We start from the raw sequence: 16,419 nt of genomic DNA on the forward strand, positions 1-16,419 counted from the left end.
AGTATCTTGCTGTCTCTCATCTTCTGGCACTCCTATAATTCTGATATTAGTGCGCTTGAAGCTGTCCCAGAGGCTCCTTACACTATCTTCACACTTTCGGATTCTTTTTTCATTTCGCTTTTCCAGTTGGGTGTTTTTTGCTTCTTCGCATGTCAAATCTTTGGCTTGATTCTTGTCCTCCTCTGGTCTGCTACTGGGTATAATATTCTTTATTTCAGTCCGTGTATCCTTAATTTCTAGTTTCTTTATCATAGCATCGAGGGTCTCATTAGTTTTCGTGAGGCTCTCCTCAAGTTTATTGCAAGCCCTCAAAATTGCGTTTTTTAGCTCCATATCCTCCATTTCTGTCATGTTTTTTTTGTCTCCGCATCTTTTATGCTTTCTTGGTGCACCCCCTTGTGGTCTTTGTGCACAGTCTTGTTCTGGTTAAGCCTTGATTGTTGTAGTTAATACTAGAGGGATTTGACCACCAGGCCGACTGGCTGTGAGAATCAGCTGTGTGGAAAACTTCTGTCCTCTGGGGAGGTGCTAATCTAGCCTTTGCCTGAGGCGATCCGGCAAATGGCTCTGCGCAGGGCTTGGGCTTGGGCGGGGCGGGTCTCACGGGCTCAACAGGGTGGGCAGAGGGAGCAGTTATGGCTGCTCTCAGTCCGTCCCCAGGGGCTCTGCCTCTCTGTCCCAGCAACCGCTGCAAACCTCGGAGAGACTGTAGCCAGATAGTCCCGCTTCTCCCGTTTGAGTCTGGGTCCCTAGAGACTCGCCCGGATCTGGAGCTCAGAGTCTGAGACTCCCTCCTGATTGAAAACGACAACCGCGCCCTCAGCCACCAGCCCGCTTTGTGCGCGCACCTCCGTACCTTTAAATTTTCCACACCGCGCCTCCTCTGAGCTTCGGAATGCTGTTGTCTTTCCTTCTAGTTGAAGAGTCTCTCCTCAGCCAGCCTTCCTGTGGTTCTGGTTGATGTCCGTTCTGTCTTTTAGTTGTATTTTTGAAGTGGTTGTTTGCGGCAGCAGTCTCCGGTGTTTACCTATGCCGCCATCTTGGTCGGAATCTCCTCGTTGCTACTCTTGTCAAGAGTCTTGACGTTGATTTGGAACTCTAGTCAAAAGTCCTAGATTCGAGACCTGACTCAGTTTCTAATTTGCCATAGACCCAGAGCAGGTATTTTAGCATCATCCACTTTGCTATGATTGGCTTGTCCAGCAGAATTACTCTGAGACTCCAATAAGATAATGACATGCTGAAAAGTGTAAAGCATGAAAAAAGCATTAAAGCCAACATTATATGTAAAATAGACTGCATTCAAAATAACCCAAGAAGGAACTTAGTCATATATAAATGGACAATTCATGTACTGCGGCTTATATGAATAGCATTTTTTAAAATTAATAAACTTAATTTAATAGCAATTTTAGGTTCACAGCAAAATTGAGCAAAAGGTATAGAGATTTCCCATATATTCCCTGTCCTCACACATATACAGCCTCCCCCATTATCAGCACTCCCCCACCAGAGTGGTACATTAGTTACAAGGAACCTATATTGACACAGCATCACCCAAAGTCCATAGTTTACTTTAGGGTTCACTCTTGGTGGGTTTTGACAAATGTACAATGACAAGTATCCACCATTATAGTACCTTACAGAATAGTTTCACTCCCCTAAGAAATCTCTGCCCTGCCTATTTGTGCCTCCCTATGCCCTGGCAACCACTAATCTTTTTACTGTCTCCATAGTTTTGCCTTTCATAAATAGCATTTTAAATATCTCCTTTTGTAGTATTCAGAATTTTCAAATAAAGTGTTTTGCAAACTGACTTTTGCAGTCCATAATTGGGTTATATATCAATTTAGAGAGGGACCAGTATTTTTAAAGAAAGTGAGATAGAAAGTAATAGGAGCTGTCATGGTAAACCACTGATCGGCTCTGTGATTTTGTTGATGTGCATGTGTGTGTTCATGTGCACTGAATTTTGATGTTGATATGTAATGTATTTTTCACCTGGTTGTGGTAAAGAAAATTTGAAAGCTACAGCTTTAATAAATAAGGATAAATTTTGTAGGTATAAGTTGTATAAAAGTTATATAATTACTTACATTATAGAATAAGGTATGTCACTGTTTTATAACAGAAAATCAAACTCAAAAGTTCAGGTTGTTTAATGACAAACAAGTAATTGTATATTGTTTTCTTTAACAGATTATTTGGTTCTTTTTATGAGATAATTCAAACATAAAACAGTGTGATCCAACTAAATGATTCGCTGTTCTTATCATTGATTATGTTGCCAGTAGGCTTTTACTGTTCTTATATTATTTGATAGAGAGTGAAAATAATCTGGTTATAATTAATTTTCAGAATCATGTACTACTAATTGCTATAAATACATGAAAATAAATGACATTGAAGATATTTTTAGTTTCACACTTAAATGCTGCCAAATTTTGAAAAGACTGAAAGAAAATTTTTTTTAAAAAATGTATTTCTTTTCTGTGTAATGGACCCATCAAGGCATCTTATCTTTTTTTTTTTTTTTAATATATTTTATTGATTTTCTACAGAGAAGAAGGGAGAGAGATAGAGAGTCAGAAACATCCATCAGCTGCCTCCTGCACATCCCCCACCAGGGATGTGCCCGCAACCCAAGTACATGCCCCCAACCGGAATCGAACCTGGGACCTTTCAGTCCGCAGGCCAACGCCCCATCCACTGAGCCAAACCGGTTTCGGCGAAAAAAATTTTTATTATTAATAAATAATAATACCAGACACGAGTAACACTTTTATTTAGATTGTCTTTTTAATTTCACTAGAACTTCCCTCTTGTTTTACATTTCCAAAATATTGATGTTAAGTGATTTGCTCTGGGTCACAATAACTAATCATTGGCAAAGGATTTGAATCCAAGCCTTCTGATTCTCAAGTTCAGTGTTTCATTGGATCTTAACACATTCTACCTGAAAGAATAAATTACATTTGCATAGAGAATTTGTTCTCCTGAAGAATGCTCTGGTAGAGAAAGCTCAGCAGAATACTGCAGAAGACACATGTTAAGCACATCCACCTGCTTGCTAACTTAGTGATGAGGGTGTTTCCCAGGTGAGAAGCTGCTTGGTGTCGTGGATGGTGGGGAGTCAGCCAGTAACTCTGCCATAAACTAATGAAATTACTCTGGCAAGGTTCTTGACTGCTCTGAATTTGGTTTTCAAATGGGAAAATATTTGTCTTCCTTACCTCACAAGGGTGCCAGGAAGACCAAGTGAAACTGTATAAGAAGAAGAATTGTACATGGTAAAAGCAGTGTACAAGTATCTGTAAGCAAAAGTACAGGTGTATTTATCTTAATTACACATTTTCAAAGTAATGATGAAATAAAAGTCTCTTCACTTTTAATCCTTTACTCCTTCCATCAGTCCTTTACTTGTAGATATTACTGGACCCCTTCTGAAAGTCTTACCTATAGATCTTTATGTGGCCCATGGAGTGGAGCAACAAGAAAGGACTTCATGGATTTTTTTTCTTTTCCATTTTCCATATAATTTTAAAGGACACATGTTAAAATCAGAACTTTTGTACTTAACCTTAATATTCTTATAGTAAATAGTATGTTGTATAGATTTCTTGCCAGTTGCAAAGAACTTTCTTTAAAAATCTGACTTGCGCCCTGACTGGTTTGGCTCAGTGGATAGAGTGTCGGCCTGCAGACTGAAGGGTCCCGGGTTCAATTACGGTCAAGGGCATGTACCTTGGTTGCGGGCACATCCCCAGTAGGGAGTGTGCAGGAGGCAGCTGATCGATGTTTCTCTCTCATCGATGTTTTTAACTATCCCTTTCCCTTACTCTCTGTAAAAAATCAATAACATATATTAAAAAAAAATAAATAAAAATCTGACTTCCTTAAAGACTAGTCTACTCTAATAAAAGAGAAACATGGTAATTGGCGTACGACCGCTACCCTTCCCATTAGCTAATCAGTGTATCCTTATGCAAATTAACTGTCAGCCAAGATGGCGGCTGGCAGCCATGCACTGAAGCGAGCAGGGAGGCTTGCTTCCTCCAGGGACTGCAGGCTCCAACGTTCCCCGCCTCACTTGCCGGACTCTCAGCTGCAACTCTAAGCAACTATTACTATGTTGCAAATAAGAAGCTAAACAAAACTGGCTTTCAGTCAGCCCCGGACCGCAACATTGTATCCATGTTTTCAGCAGCGAGGCCTCAGAGCTAAAGCTGGCCCAGAATAAAAAATAAAAAAAGAAAACAAGGAGCGGTTGGGAGCTTTTAGTCAACTGCCAGTGGGAAAACAGCCCTCAGCCCCTTAGCCAGCCTGGCCAGGCACCCCAGTGGGGACCCCACCCTGATCCAGGACACCCTTCAGGGCAAACCAGCTGGCCCCCACCCATGCACCAGGCCTCTATCCTATATAGTAAAAGGGTAATATGCCTCCCGGCACCGGGATCAGCGGAGCAGCGAGGCTCCCGGCACTGGGATCAGCGTGACAGGGGGCAGCGCCCAAACCCCCTGATCAGCCCTACTCTGTGCCTGATAGGGGGGAGCTCCCCAATACCCCGATTGCCCTGCGGCTCTGTGTTTGACAGGGTGCAGCGCACCAACCCCCTGATCGGCCCTGCTCTGTGTGTGACAGGGTGCGGCGCCCCAACACCGCCCCCCCCACGGGCCCTGCTCTGTGCCTGATAGGGGGGAGCTCCCCAATCCCCTGATTGCCCTGCGGCTCTGTGTTTGACAGGGTGCAGCGCACCAACCCCCTGATCGGCCCTGCTCTGTGTGTGACAGGGTGCGGTGCCCCAACCCTCTGCCCCCACGGGCCCTGCTCTGTGTGTGACAGGGTAGAGCCATAACCTCTCCATCGGCCCTGCCCTGAGTGTGACAGTGGCGGTGCCCCAACCCCCTGATCGGCCCTGCTTTGTGGGTGATAGAGGGTGGCGCCCCAACCCCCCTCCACGGGCCTTGCTCTGTGTGTGACAGGGTAGAGCCATAACCTCCCCATTGGCCCGGCCATGAGTGTGACAGGGTGCAGCGCCCCAACCCCCTGATCTTCCCTAATCTGTGTGTGACAGGGGGCAGTGCCCCAAACCCCTGATCGGCCCTGCTCTGTGAGTGACAGGGGGCAGCGCCCCAACCCCCTAATTGGCCCTGCTCTGTGAGTGACAGGGGGCAGCGCCCCAACCCCCTGATCGGCCCTGCTCTGTGAGTGACGGGGCAGCGCCCCACCCCCCTGATCGGCCCTGCTCTGTGCGTGACGGGGTGCTGCCGCAACCTCCCCATCGACCCTGCCTTGAGTGTAACGGGGCGGTGCCCCAACCCCCCAATCAGTCTACCCTGAAAGTGACTGAGGGTGGCATTGCAACCTCCCGATCCGCCCTGCTCTGTGCATGACGGGGTGGCGCCCCAACTCCCCAATCGGCCCTGCTCTGAGCCTGACCAGGGGCTGCACTTAGGGATTGGGCCTGCCCTCTGCCACTCGGGAGCAGGCCTAAGCCAGCAGGTCGTTATCTCCCGAGGGGTCCCAGACTGTGAGAGGGCACAGGCCAGGCTAGGGGACCCCCCCGCCCCGAGTGCACAAATTTTTGTGCACCAGGCCTCTAGTTATATAATAAGAACCCTTAAGTAGAGTTCTGGAGACTTCAGGTAGCAGATATCTCGTTTCTGTTAGATAAGTAGTTCCTTTTTTCTCTCCCACTATAAATGCCTTCATTTGGTTAAGATTGACCATTTAATGGTTGCATTTTGTCCATCTTCATCAAGTGAGATATGATAAGCTTTAAAATTTAGATTTAGAGGACATCAGCTTTAAGGATATTCTAGGTCAGACCTTCAGTCTGATTTAGGCAATTTGAGTCTCTTGCTGCAAGCAAAGTACCTAGCTCATTAGGCCCCAGCGTGTGCTTACTGAACTCGGCAGTTCCTTTCCTGCTTCCCTTTAAAACATGTACATGCTGTTTTCCTTTTGAACGTTTAAAATTTTTTCTCCACTTAGAAACTTAGAGCTAAGACAAAAGAAATAATTTTGTTACTTTTTTTCTTTTCTTAAACATTTTATGCATTTATAGTGGTTTTCCTTCTTAACCTTTTTATTTTTTTATAATCTCCTTATGAATAAAATTATATACTGATGTAGTAGGAAATGAAATTTATTATTTGTCTGAACTTTATTTATTTATTTTAAAATCCTCGCTTGCGGATATTTTCCCATTGATTTTTAGAGAGAGTGGAAGAGAGAGGGAAAGACAGACAGAAATATCGATGTGAGGGAAACACATTGATCAGTTGTCTCCTGTAAGAGACCTGACCCGGGCCTGTGCCAAGGAGGATCCTGCACTCGAGGTTCGTGCCCTTGACCAGAATCGAACCAGGGACCCTTTGGTCCACAGGCCAACGCTTCATCCACTGAACCAAACCAGCTAGGGCTGCCTGGACTTTTAGTTATCTGTTTTAACTTGTTTGAATTTCTCATCAGAATTATTGTCATTAAAAATAGTAGCAGTGATCTTTAAATTTTTCTCAGTAGATGATATATTTAGAATTTGTTCTATTGTTCCAGAAGTGCCTTTCTAATAAATGCTGAATGATTAGAGCTCATTTTTATTCTAGATACTAACTTTTTCTAAACTTATTCCAGAAGCATACTCATTGCTGTTAGTTTCGCAGTTAGGATTTAAGGAAGATGCTGACATGATGATTGAATTTATTTGACATATTTATAGAATTAAAGATAATAGGATATATATGAAACTTTTTTTCTTAATCTAGTATGATGAATTAGTTCCTGCTTCTCTAACAACAAAATATGGAGGATTTTATATCAACACTGGCACTCTACAGTTTCGCCAAGCTTCAGATACTGAAGAAGAAGATATTACAGATGACCAAAAGCACAAACCATCCAAAGTGAGTTTATTCAAAATTGCAACAATAATGAGAGCATTCAATTAATAAGATATGCTTTTTGAATTTTACTTGTGCTTTACACTGTGACTAGAAGGGAAAGTAAATTGCTAACCATTCTTTAATGAATCCATAGTTAATTACATGCTTTAAAGTAAAATTATGTAAATGTGGGGAAGTGATATTTACATCACAGAACTATATTTTAAACATTTCTCTCTACATATGTTGTCTAATAATCTGTTTCTGGGATCTGGTTAAATTTCCAGGATATATGTTAAGTCTTGGTATAGAAATGACTTAATAACCATTATGTTTTCTAAGATACAATTTTTAAAGGAAATTCTATAGAATATATATATTGTATTTGGGAAATGGAGAGAGTGTCCTTAGATAAGTGTTCTTTGAAGTATGGCAGAGATGTACCAAAATCACCAAAATGTTTGTTAAAAATACAGATTATAAGGACCTACACAGATAAGTGAATCTAAACTGGGGTGGGAGTGCTCGTGGACCGCAAGAATCTGCATTTTCTTTTTTATATGTTTTTAGTGATTTTAGGGGTGTGGGGAGAAAGAGAGAGAGAGAGAGAGATAGAAACATCAGTGATGAGAGAGATTCATTGATGGGTTGCCTCCTGCACACCCCCTACTGGGAATCGAGCCCAAAACTCAGGCATGTGCCCTGACCAGGAATCAAACCAAGACTCTCAAGCACTGAGCCACGCCAGCCGGGCAAAATCTGCCTTTTCAAAAATTAATGCAGACTGAAATTTGAGAAAAAAACACTGCCCTTGGTGCTGAATCACTAGCATCAGAGAAAAGCATTGATACTTAGATAAGTGATGCATTCTTTTATCATTTTGCAGATTCCTAAAATAAAAGAAGACGGCATTGAGATAAAGAAGCGGAAGCGGAAAGAGGAAGGAGAAAAGGATAAGAAGCCAAGGAAAAAAGTACCCAAACAACTGGGGTATGTGAAATTAAACATAAGAGAATCGTTGTCATAGTGTGACTCGTTCTCCTTTTAGAAAGGTATATTTAGCATTAAATAATGTAGCTCAGCTGGGTCTAATTTAATACAGTATTTATGAATACCAATGACCTATTAACTTATATTTTCATAATATTGTATCTATATATATAAAAGCCTAAGTGACTGAATGACCAAACAACTGGTCAACTGGTCTCTGTGATGCACACTGACCACCAAGGGACAGCTGCTCAACACAGGCCAGGCCGAGGGACCCCACTGGTGCATGAATTCATGCACCGGGCCTCTAGTTTATTAATAAGTAGAAGGGTTTGTCATCTTAGAGCAAGGGTGGGGAACATCCGGCCTGCAGGCCGTTTAAGGCCCTCAAAATTATTTGGTCTGACCCTGCCAAATATAGCAGGCTAATTTTTTTTAGGGGTTTGTATAAAGTGTTGAAAACTTTATTTTATGTAATAGCAGGTTAATTTTTAAGTTGATAATTTTGTATGGCCCATGAATAATATTATAAATATCCAAATGGCCCTTGGCAGAAAAAATGTTCCTCACCCCTGCCGTAGAGCCTCACAGTGTATTAGATCAGATTTAGAAATTGGTTCATTAAGTATTTTGCTTATTACAACATTTTGCCAATAAGGATCAGTTTGAAAAGATGGTATAACATTGAACAAATGATTTTAATCTTTTTGTACTAAAACTAAACTTAGATGCCTGGAGATTGAGGATTGGCAGTAGTCTATGTGTAAACAAGTTATATTGTGTTAATATAAAACAGTCATTTATTTTATTTACCTATCCTTAACGCTTGTGACTTTAGCTAATGTGATTTTGCCTCTAAAAACCAAGTAGAATTTCTCGGAAAACATCAGTCATAAGAATAAAATGTTTGTACCATGTAATCATAAAATTACCAATTGCCCCCATCTCTCTATGGCTTTTTAAAAATACAAAGGTACAGAAACTTGAGAAGCTGGGTATTTCTCCCCTCCTTTTCAGGGCAGGTACATCTGAATTTTGGGCTATCGATATCCAAAAATTTGATGTAGGGAGGTATTTATACCCTCCTGAGCATGAGATTATAGTGACATTTGAGTTAGTAAGAAATTGTTAGGCCCTGGCTCCTGTGGCTCAGTTGATTGGGCATTTCCTGTGCACTGAAAGGTTGCAGGTTCAATTTCTGGTCAGGGCACATGGCTGGGATGTGGGCTCAATCCCCAGTAGGATGTCCCAAAAAAACATATGCACACTTTGAATAATTATAAAGGCAGTGTTTATTAAAATACATTTCATTTTCAAAATGTAATAGAAATCAGCTGTTAAAGTGTGTATACATTTTTTGGGGGACACCCTGTGTGTGTGTGTGTGTGTGTGTGTGTGTCTGTATAACTAAAGGTTGTTTTAAGTGATTATTATTTGCTAGAGGCCCAGTGCATGAAATTCATGCACTGGGCGGGGGATCCCTCAGCCCAGCCTGCGCTCGCTCACAGTCCAGGAGCCCTCGGGGGATGTCTGACTGATGGCTTAGGGGAGTGGGCCTAAGCCGGCAGTTGGACATCCTTAGCACTGCCCCAGAGGCAGAAGAGGCTCCCGCCATCGCCACTGCACTTGCCAGCTGTGAGCCTGGCTCAGGGCTTCTGGCTGACTGGCACTCCCCCTGTTGGTCAGTGCTCATCATAGCGACCGGTCATTCTGCATATTAGCCTTTTATTATATAGGACAAGTAAGCTTCTTTGGGAATAAAAACTATACACAATGCTTTTTATTGAATTTACTAGAGGCCCGGTGTACAAATTTGTGCATGGGTGGGGTTCGGCTAGCCCTGCCCCAATTGGGGTGGGAGGGTGATCAGGGGCAGGGCCAGCTGGGGGGAGGGGTCGCAGGAGGTTGGCTGGCCGGCCCCGCCCCGATCGGGGTGGGGGCATCCGATCGGGGCCAGGCGGCTGGGGGGAGGGTCCTCGGGAGGTTGGCCAGCGGCTCCACCCCCATCGGGGTGGGGAGACCAATCGGGCCGGCTGGGGAGTGGGGCTGCGGGAGGTTGGCCAGCCAGCCCTGCCCCAGATCTGGCCTGGGGAAGGGCCCCCCCGCCCCCCCCATCAGGCCAGTTGGCTGGCTGCAGTGCGCATCATAGCAACCAGTTCTGGTCCTTCCGGCGTTCTGGTTGCTTGGCTTTTATATAAATAGATCATTTTCTCAAATTTATAATCTATTCATTGAGTAAATATTTGTTAAGTACCTATTGTATACCAGGCACTCTTCTGGTTGTCTGTGTATATAAGAGTAAATGAAACATGGGCCCACCTCAAGGTTCTAACAATCTTTTAGGTTCTATAAGTACACGTTAGAAACATATAAACCATAGAATTTAGAAAAGATTTCTTATCTAGCTGATTGCCTCACACAGCTGTTCCTGGAATGGAAAATGAAAAATGACCAGAAGGTAGTAGCAGATCAAAGGGGATCTAGATAGAGAGCATGGTGATGGTTGAAGGCTCACAGATTGATAAACAGGATTGTGTATTTCTTTGGCAGTTGGTAGCACAGCCTCCAGGGATACAAATTTGAAGGTGGGCTTCTCTGGTTGTAAAGCAACTGTTTTCAGCAGAAGTACATTTCTTTACTTGGTTAATTGTTTAGGTAACTACTTTATAGATGTGCTAAAGAATGTGAACAGCCCAAAAGGAATAGTAAGTTAAACTTAGTATACTTTAGTAAACCTGAGCTGGTTTCATTTTTTTTCTGTTGACTTTATTCCTTTCATTTTCTTCACTCTAATGTTCACTTACTTATCTACCTTTCATAAGCAACAATCCAGATGATGATGATGAAGATGCTATTGTTATAATTTAACTAGAGACCTGATGCACGAAATTTGTGCAAGAGTAGGCCTCCCTTCTCCTGGCTGCCAACCCAGGCTTCCCTTGCAGCTCCAGCTTCGTCTGGAAGGTTGTCCCGAAGGACGTCTGGAAGTACATCCAGTCTAATTAGCATATTATGCTTTGATTATTATAGATTATTATAGATAAGTGATTTACTTTCCTGCCTGTCAAATGATAATCTGTGCCTGCTTATTTACAAGGGGCTTTAATCTTGAAAATCATATGTAGCCTAACTGATTACTGTTTTTCTTCACAGAGTTGTAGCTCTGAATTCACACAAGTCTGAAAAAAAGAAGAAACGTTACAAAGATTCTCTTTCTCTAGCTGCCATGATACGAAAATTTCAGAAAGAGAAGGATGCATTAGAGAAGGAGTCTAACCCTCAAGTCTCAGTGAACTTAATGAGCGCCTCTTTGAATAAACCCCCCTCCGCTGCTGTAACATTGGGAAATGATGTCTCAGACTTAAACATGAACAGTGCTGATCCGGACCTTCCCATTTTTGTTAGCACAAATGAACATGAACTGTTTCAGGAAGCTGAAAGTGCCCTAAAGATACTAGATGATATTGATTTTGACAGATTATTGGATGCTACTTCTGATGGTAGCCCCCTCTCTGAGTCAGGGGGAGAGAATGGAAACACCACCCAGCCAACCTACGCCTCTCAGGTTATGCCCAAGGTGGTACCTATACTCCCAGAGGGTTTACCTGTCCTTCTTGAAAAACGTATTGAAGACCTCCGTGTAGTAAGTGGAATAATTCTTTTGGTTTTTTTTGTGTTTTTTTATTTGTTGCACAAATATAACAATAAATGTATTTTTAAGACAAAAATAACAACTGAAAATCCCAATACTCATATAAGCAACATATAATTTCTTTTTAGTTTTTGACTGTGTGCATAAACCTTTGATTTTATTTATATTTATTTAAGTATAGTTGGTATACAATATTATATTAGTTTCAGGTCTACAATACAGTGATTTGACATTTATATACCTTATGATGTCATCACACTAAACGAAGTCTAGTAATCATCCATCACTATGCAAAATTATAATATTGATGACTATATTCACCTTCACCTTTTTCACCTATCCCCACCTCCTTCAGCTCTGGCAACCCTCAGTTTGATCTTTATGAGTCTGTTTTTGTTTTGTTTGTTCATTTGTTTTTTTAGATTCTCCATATAAGTGAAGTCATATGGTATTTGACTTTGACTTAATTTCACTTAGCATAGTAACCTCTAGGTTCATCCATTTTGTCACAAATGGCAAGATTTCATTCTTTTTTTTATTGTTGAATATTTCGTTGTATATGTATCACATCTTTTTTATTCTTTCCATGGACACCTAGATTGCTTCCGTATCTTGACTATTATAAATAATGCTGCAGTGAACATAGGATGCATTTATCTTTTTTAATTAGTGTTTTGAATTTTTTCAGATAAATACCCAGAAGTGGAATTTCTGGGTGATGTGGGTATTTCTGTTTTTACTTTTTGCGTAATTTCCATACTCTTTTACATAGGGGTTATACCAGTTTACACTCCCACCAACAATGCACCAAGGATTCCCTTATCTCAATGTCCTCACCAACACCTGTTATTTTTTTACTTTTTTGATAATAGCCATTCTGACTGGTGTGATTTGGTATCTCATTGTGGTTTTGCTTTGCATTTCCCTGATGATTAGTGATGTTGAGCATCTTTACATGTTGGTTGGCCATTTGTATGTCTTCCTTGGAGAAATGTTCTATTCATGTTCTCTCCCATTTTTTGATCGGAGTGTTTATTTTTTTTATCTTGAGTTGTATGAGTTCTTTATATTTTGGATATTAACCCCTTATTGGATATATCATTTGCACAAATATATTCTGTCATTTAATAGGTTGTCTTTTTGTTTTATTGATGGTATCCTAAAAAGCAGGAGCTTTTTAGTTTGATGCAGTCCCATTTGCTTATTTTTGTTGTTGTTTCCCTTCCTAGAGAGGACATAGCCAAAATGATATTACTATGACTTATGTAGAAATTTACTGCCTATCTTTTCTTCTGGAAGTTTTATGATTTCAGGTCTTATATTTAAATCTTTAGTACAGTCCCTGGCCTGGTAGTTCATTTGGTTACAGCATTGTCCCAATATACCAAGGTTACTCGAGTTTGATCTCTGGTCAGGGCACATAAAAGAATCAATCAGTGAATGCATAAATAAGTGGAACAACAAATTGATGTTTCTGTCTTTCTCCCTCTCTCTCTCTAAAAGAAAAAAAAAATCAATAAACATAAATAAATGATGCCCTAGCCAGTTTGGCTCAGTGGATAGAGTGGCAGCCTGCAGACTGAAGGGTCCCAGGTTCAGTTCTGGTCAAGGGCACATGCCTGGGTTGTGGGCTTGGCTCCAGTAGGGGGCGTGCAGGAGGCAGCCAATCAATGATTCTCTCTCATCATTGATGTTTTCATCTCTCTCTCCCTCTCCCTTCTTCTCTGAAAACAATAAAAATATATTTTTAAAAATGTTTAGTTCAGCTCTAACCGGTTTGGCTCAGTGGATAGAGCGTCGGCTTGCGGACTGCAGGGTCCCAGGTTCGATTCCGTTCAAAGGGATGTACCTTGGTTGCTGGCACATCCTCAGTAAGGGGTATGCAGGCGGCAGCTGATTGGTCTTTCTAACTCTCTATCCCACTCCCTTCCTCTCTGTAAAAAAATAAATAAAATATATTTTTAAAAAATGTTTAGTTCAATTTGAGTTTATTTTTGTATATGGTATGAAAGAGTGGTGCAGTTTAATTTCTTTTGTACACATCTGTCCAGTTTTCTTAGCACCACTTATTTTTGGGTTCTCTATTGTTTCATTGATCTTTGTGTCTGTTTTTGTGGTAGTACCATACTGTTTGGTTATTGTAGCTTTATAAGTTGTTTGAAACCTGGGAATGTGTTATCTCCAGCTTTGTTCTTTTTTTTTTTTTTAAATAAATTCAGCTTTATTAGTGATAATGTTTATATTTATAATTTGTTAAAATATATTTTTTATTGATTTCAGAGAGGAAGGGAGAGGGAGAGAAAGATAGAAACATTAATGATAAGAGAGAATCATTGATCAGCTGCCTCCTGCACGCCCCCCAGTAGCGATCGAGCCTGCAATCTGGGCATGTGCCCTGACCAGAAATCAAACCATGACCTCCTGATTCATGGGTTGACACTAAACTGCTCAACCCGTGAGCCACAGCGGGTGGACTAGTATGGACATTTTAATGGTATAAGTTCTTCCAATTCATTAGCATGGTATAGCCTTTCATTTATTTGTGTCCTCTTTAATTTCTTAAGTTTGTAAAAGTTTTCAGAGAACAGGTGTTTTACATCCTTGGTTAAATTTATTCCTGAGTATTTTATTATTTTTGATGCAGTTGTGAATAGGATTGTTTTCTTAATTTCTCTTGATCATTCATTATTAGTGTATAGAAATGCGACAGATTTTTGTTATTATGTCATCTGCATATAGTAACAGTTTTACTTCCTCCTTTACAATTTGGATGCCTTATATTTCTTTTTCTTGTCTGACTGCTGTAGCTAGGACTTCCAATACTATATTGAATAATAGTGGTGAGAGTGGGCATTCTTGTCTTGCTCCTGATTTTAGAGGAAAAGCTTCCAGCTTTTCACCACTGAGTAAGTTGTAGCTATGAATTTGTTGTTATGTAGCTTTTATTATGTTACTAGAGGCCCGGTGCACAAAAATTTGTGCACTCGGGGGGAAAGGGGATTCCTCAGCCCATCCTGTGCCCTCTCGCAGTCTGGGACCCCTCAGGAGATAACGACCTGCTGGCTTAGGCCTGCTCCCGGGTGGCAGAAGGCAGGCCCAATCCCTGGATGCAGCCCCTGGTCGGGCTCAGAGCAGGGCCGATTGGGGAGTTGGGGCGCCGCCCCCTGACAGGCACAGAGCAGGGCCCATCAGGGGGGTTGGGGCTCCATACCCTGTCACTCACAGGGCAGGGCCCAACAGGGGGTTGAGGAGCTCCCCCCTCTCACTCACAGAGTAGGGCCAATAGGGGAGTTGGGGCACCGCCCCCTGTCACACACAGAGCAGGGCCGATCAGGGGGTTGGGGTGCTGCCACTGTCACACTCAGGGCAGGGCCGATGGGGAGGTTATGGTTCTACCCTGTCACACACAGAGCAGGGCCTGTGGGGCGGGGGGGAGTGGGAGGGAGTTGGGGTGCTGCACCCTGTCACACACGGAGCAGGGCCCGTTGGGGGGTGGGAATTGGGGCGCCGCACCCTGTCACATACAGAGCAGGGCCAATCAGGGGGTTGGGGCGCAGCCATTGTCACACTCAGGGCAGGGCCGATGGGGAGGTTATGGCTCTACCCTGTCACACACAGAGCAGGGCCTGTGGTGGTGGGGGGGGGGGGTGGGCCACCGCACCCTGTCACACACAGAGCAGGGCTGATCAGGGGGTTGTGATGCTGCACCCTGTCACACACAGAGCCGCAGGGCTATCAGGGGGTTTGGGCGCAGCCCCCGTCATGCTGATCCGGTGCCAGGAGGCCTCGAGGCTCTGCTGATCCCAGTGCTGGGAGGCATATTACCCTTTTACTATATAGGATAGAGGCCTGGGGGCCGGCTGGTTTGCCCTGAAGGGTGTCCCGGATCAGGGTGGGGGTCCCCACTGGGGTGCCTGGCCAGTCTGGGTGAGGGGCTGAGGGCTGCTTTCAGGCTGGGGGTTGTTGATTGAAGCTCCCAACGGCTCCTTTTTTTTATTTTATTCTGGGCCAGCTTTAGCTCTGGCTCTAGCTCTGAGAGCAGGTATCTGGTTTGTTTCGGTTCTATAATCGTAACAATGTATAACTTCAGCTCTGAGATCCCGGCCTATATTTGTTAGAATGTTTCAAACTGCCAGCTCAGAGGCCGTTGGAGTCTGCAGTCAAGGGAGCAAGCAAGCCTCATGTTCGCTTCCAGCTGCCTGGCTGCCGGCCGCCATCTTGGCTGACAGTTAATTTGCATAAGGATATGCTGATTAGCCAATGGGAAGGGTAGCGGTCGTACACCAATTACCATGTTTCTCTTTTATTAGTGTAGATGCTAAGTTTGCTCTATACTTACTTTACTGAAATTTTTTTCATAAATAGATGTCAAATTTTGTCAGATGCTTTTTCTGCATCTACTGAGATGATCATGTCATTTTTTTTTTTTTTCCTTTGGTGCCCTTGACCAGAATCGAACCTGGGACCTTTCAGTCTGCAGGCCGATGCTCTATCCACTGAGCCAAACTGGTTAGGGCTGATCATGTCATTTTTATGCTTGGTTTTGTTGATTCATGTATCATGTTAATTAATTTGTGGATATTGAACCATCCTTGCATTCCTGGTATATATCCCACTTGATCATTGTATGTAATACTTTTACTGTATTGTTGAATTTCATTTGCTAGTATTTTGTTGCTAATTTTTACATCTATGTTCATCAGTGTTATTGGCCTGCAATTTTATGTTTTTGTAGTGCCTGTCTGATTTTGGTATTAAGATAATGCTGGCCATGTAGAATGAGTTCCTTTCTCTTCAATTTTTTCAAGGATAGGTATTAATTCTTCTTTAAATGTTTGGTAAAATCCACCTGTGCAGCTGTCTGTTCTGCTTTTGTTTTTTAGGGGTGTTTTT

General features: G+C 42.5%; 1 protein-coding gene across 6 annotated transcripts in view; it reads left to right on the forward strand.

Moving 5' to 3' along the window:
- Nucleotides 1-16,419, forward strand: part of UBN2 (ubinuclein 2) — a 105,949-nt gene that overhangs the window by 27,328 nt on the left and 62,202 nt on the right. For all 6 annotated transcript variants that reach the window (XR_011472653.1, XR_011472654.1, XM_070424005.1 and 3 more), the window contains exons 4-6: nucleotides 6,768-6,905; nucleotides 7,771-7,874; nucleotides 11,028-11,517. Coding sequence is in view for 4 of the 6 variants with exons in the window: in XM_070424005.1 (XP_070280106.1) it covers nucleotides 6,768-6,905; nucleotides 7,771-7,874; nucleotides 11,028-11,517 (732 nt within the window). In the remaining 2 variants the exon portion in view is untranslated. The remainder of the gene's footprint in view (nucleotides 1-6,767; nucleotides 6,906-7,770; nucleotides 7,875-11,027; nucleotides 11,518-16,419) is intronic.

Source organism: Myotis yumanensis, unplaced genomic scaffold, assembly GCF_028538775.1.
Source record: "Myotis yumanensis isolate MYYU_CA2020_CCGP unplaced genomic scaffold, mMyoYum1.0.hap1 SCAF_9, whole genome shotgun sequence".
Taxonomy (NCBI): Eukaryota; Metazoa; Chordata; class Mammalia; order Chiroptera; family Vespertilionidae; genus Myotis; species Myotis yumanensis.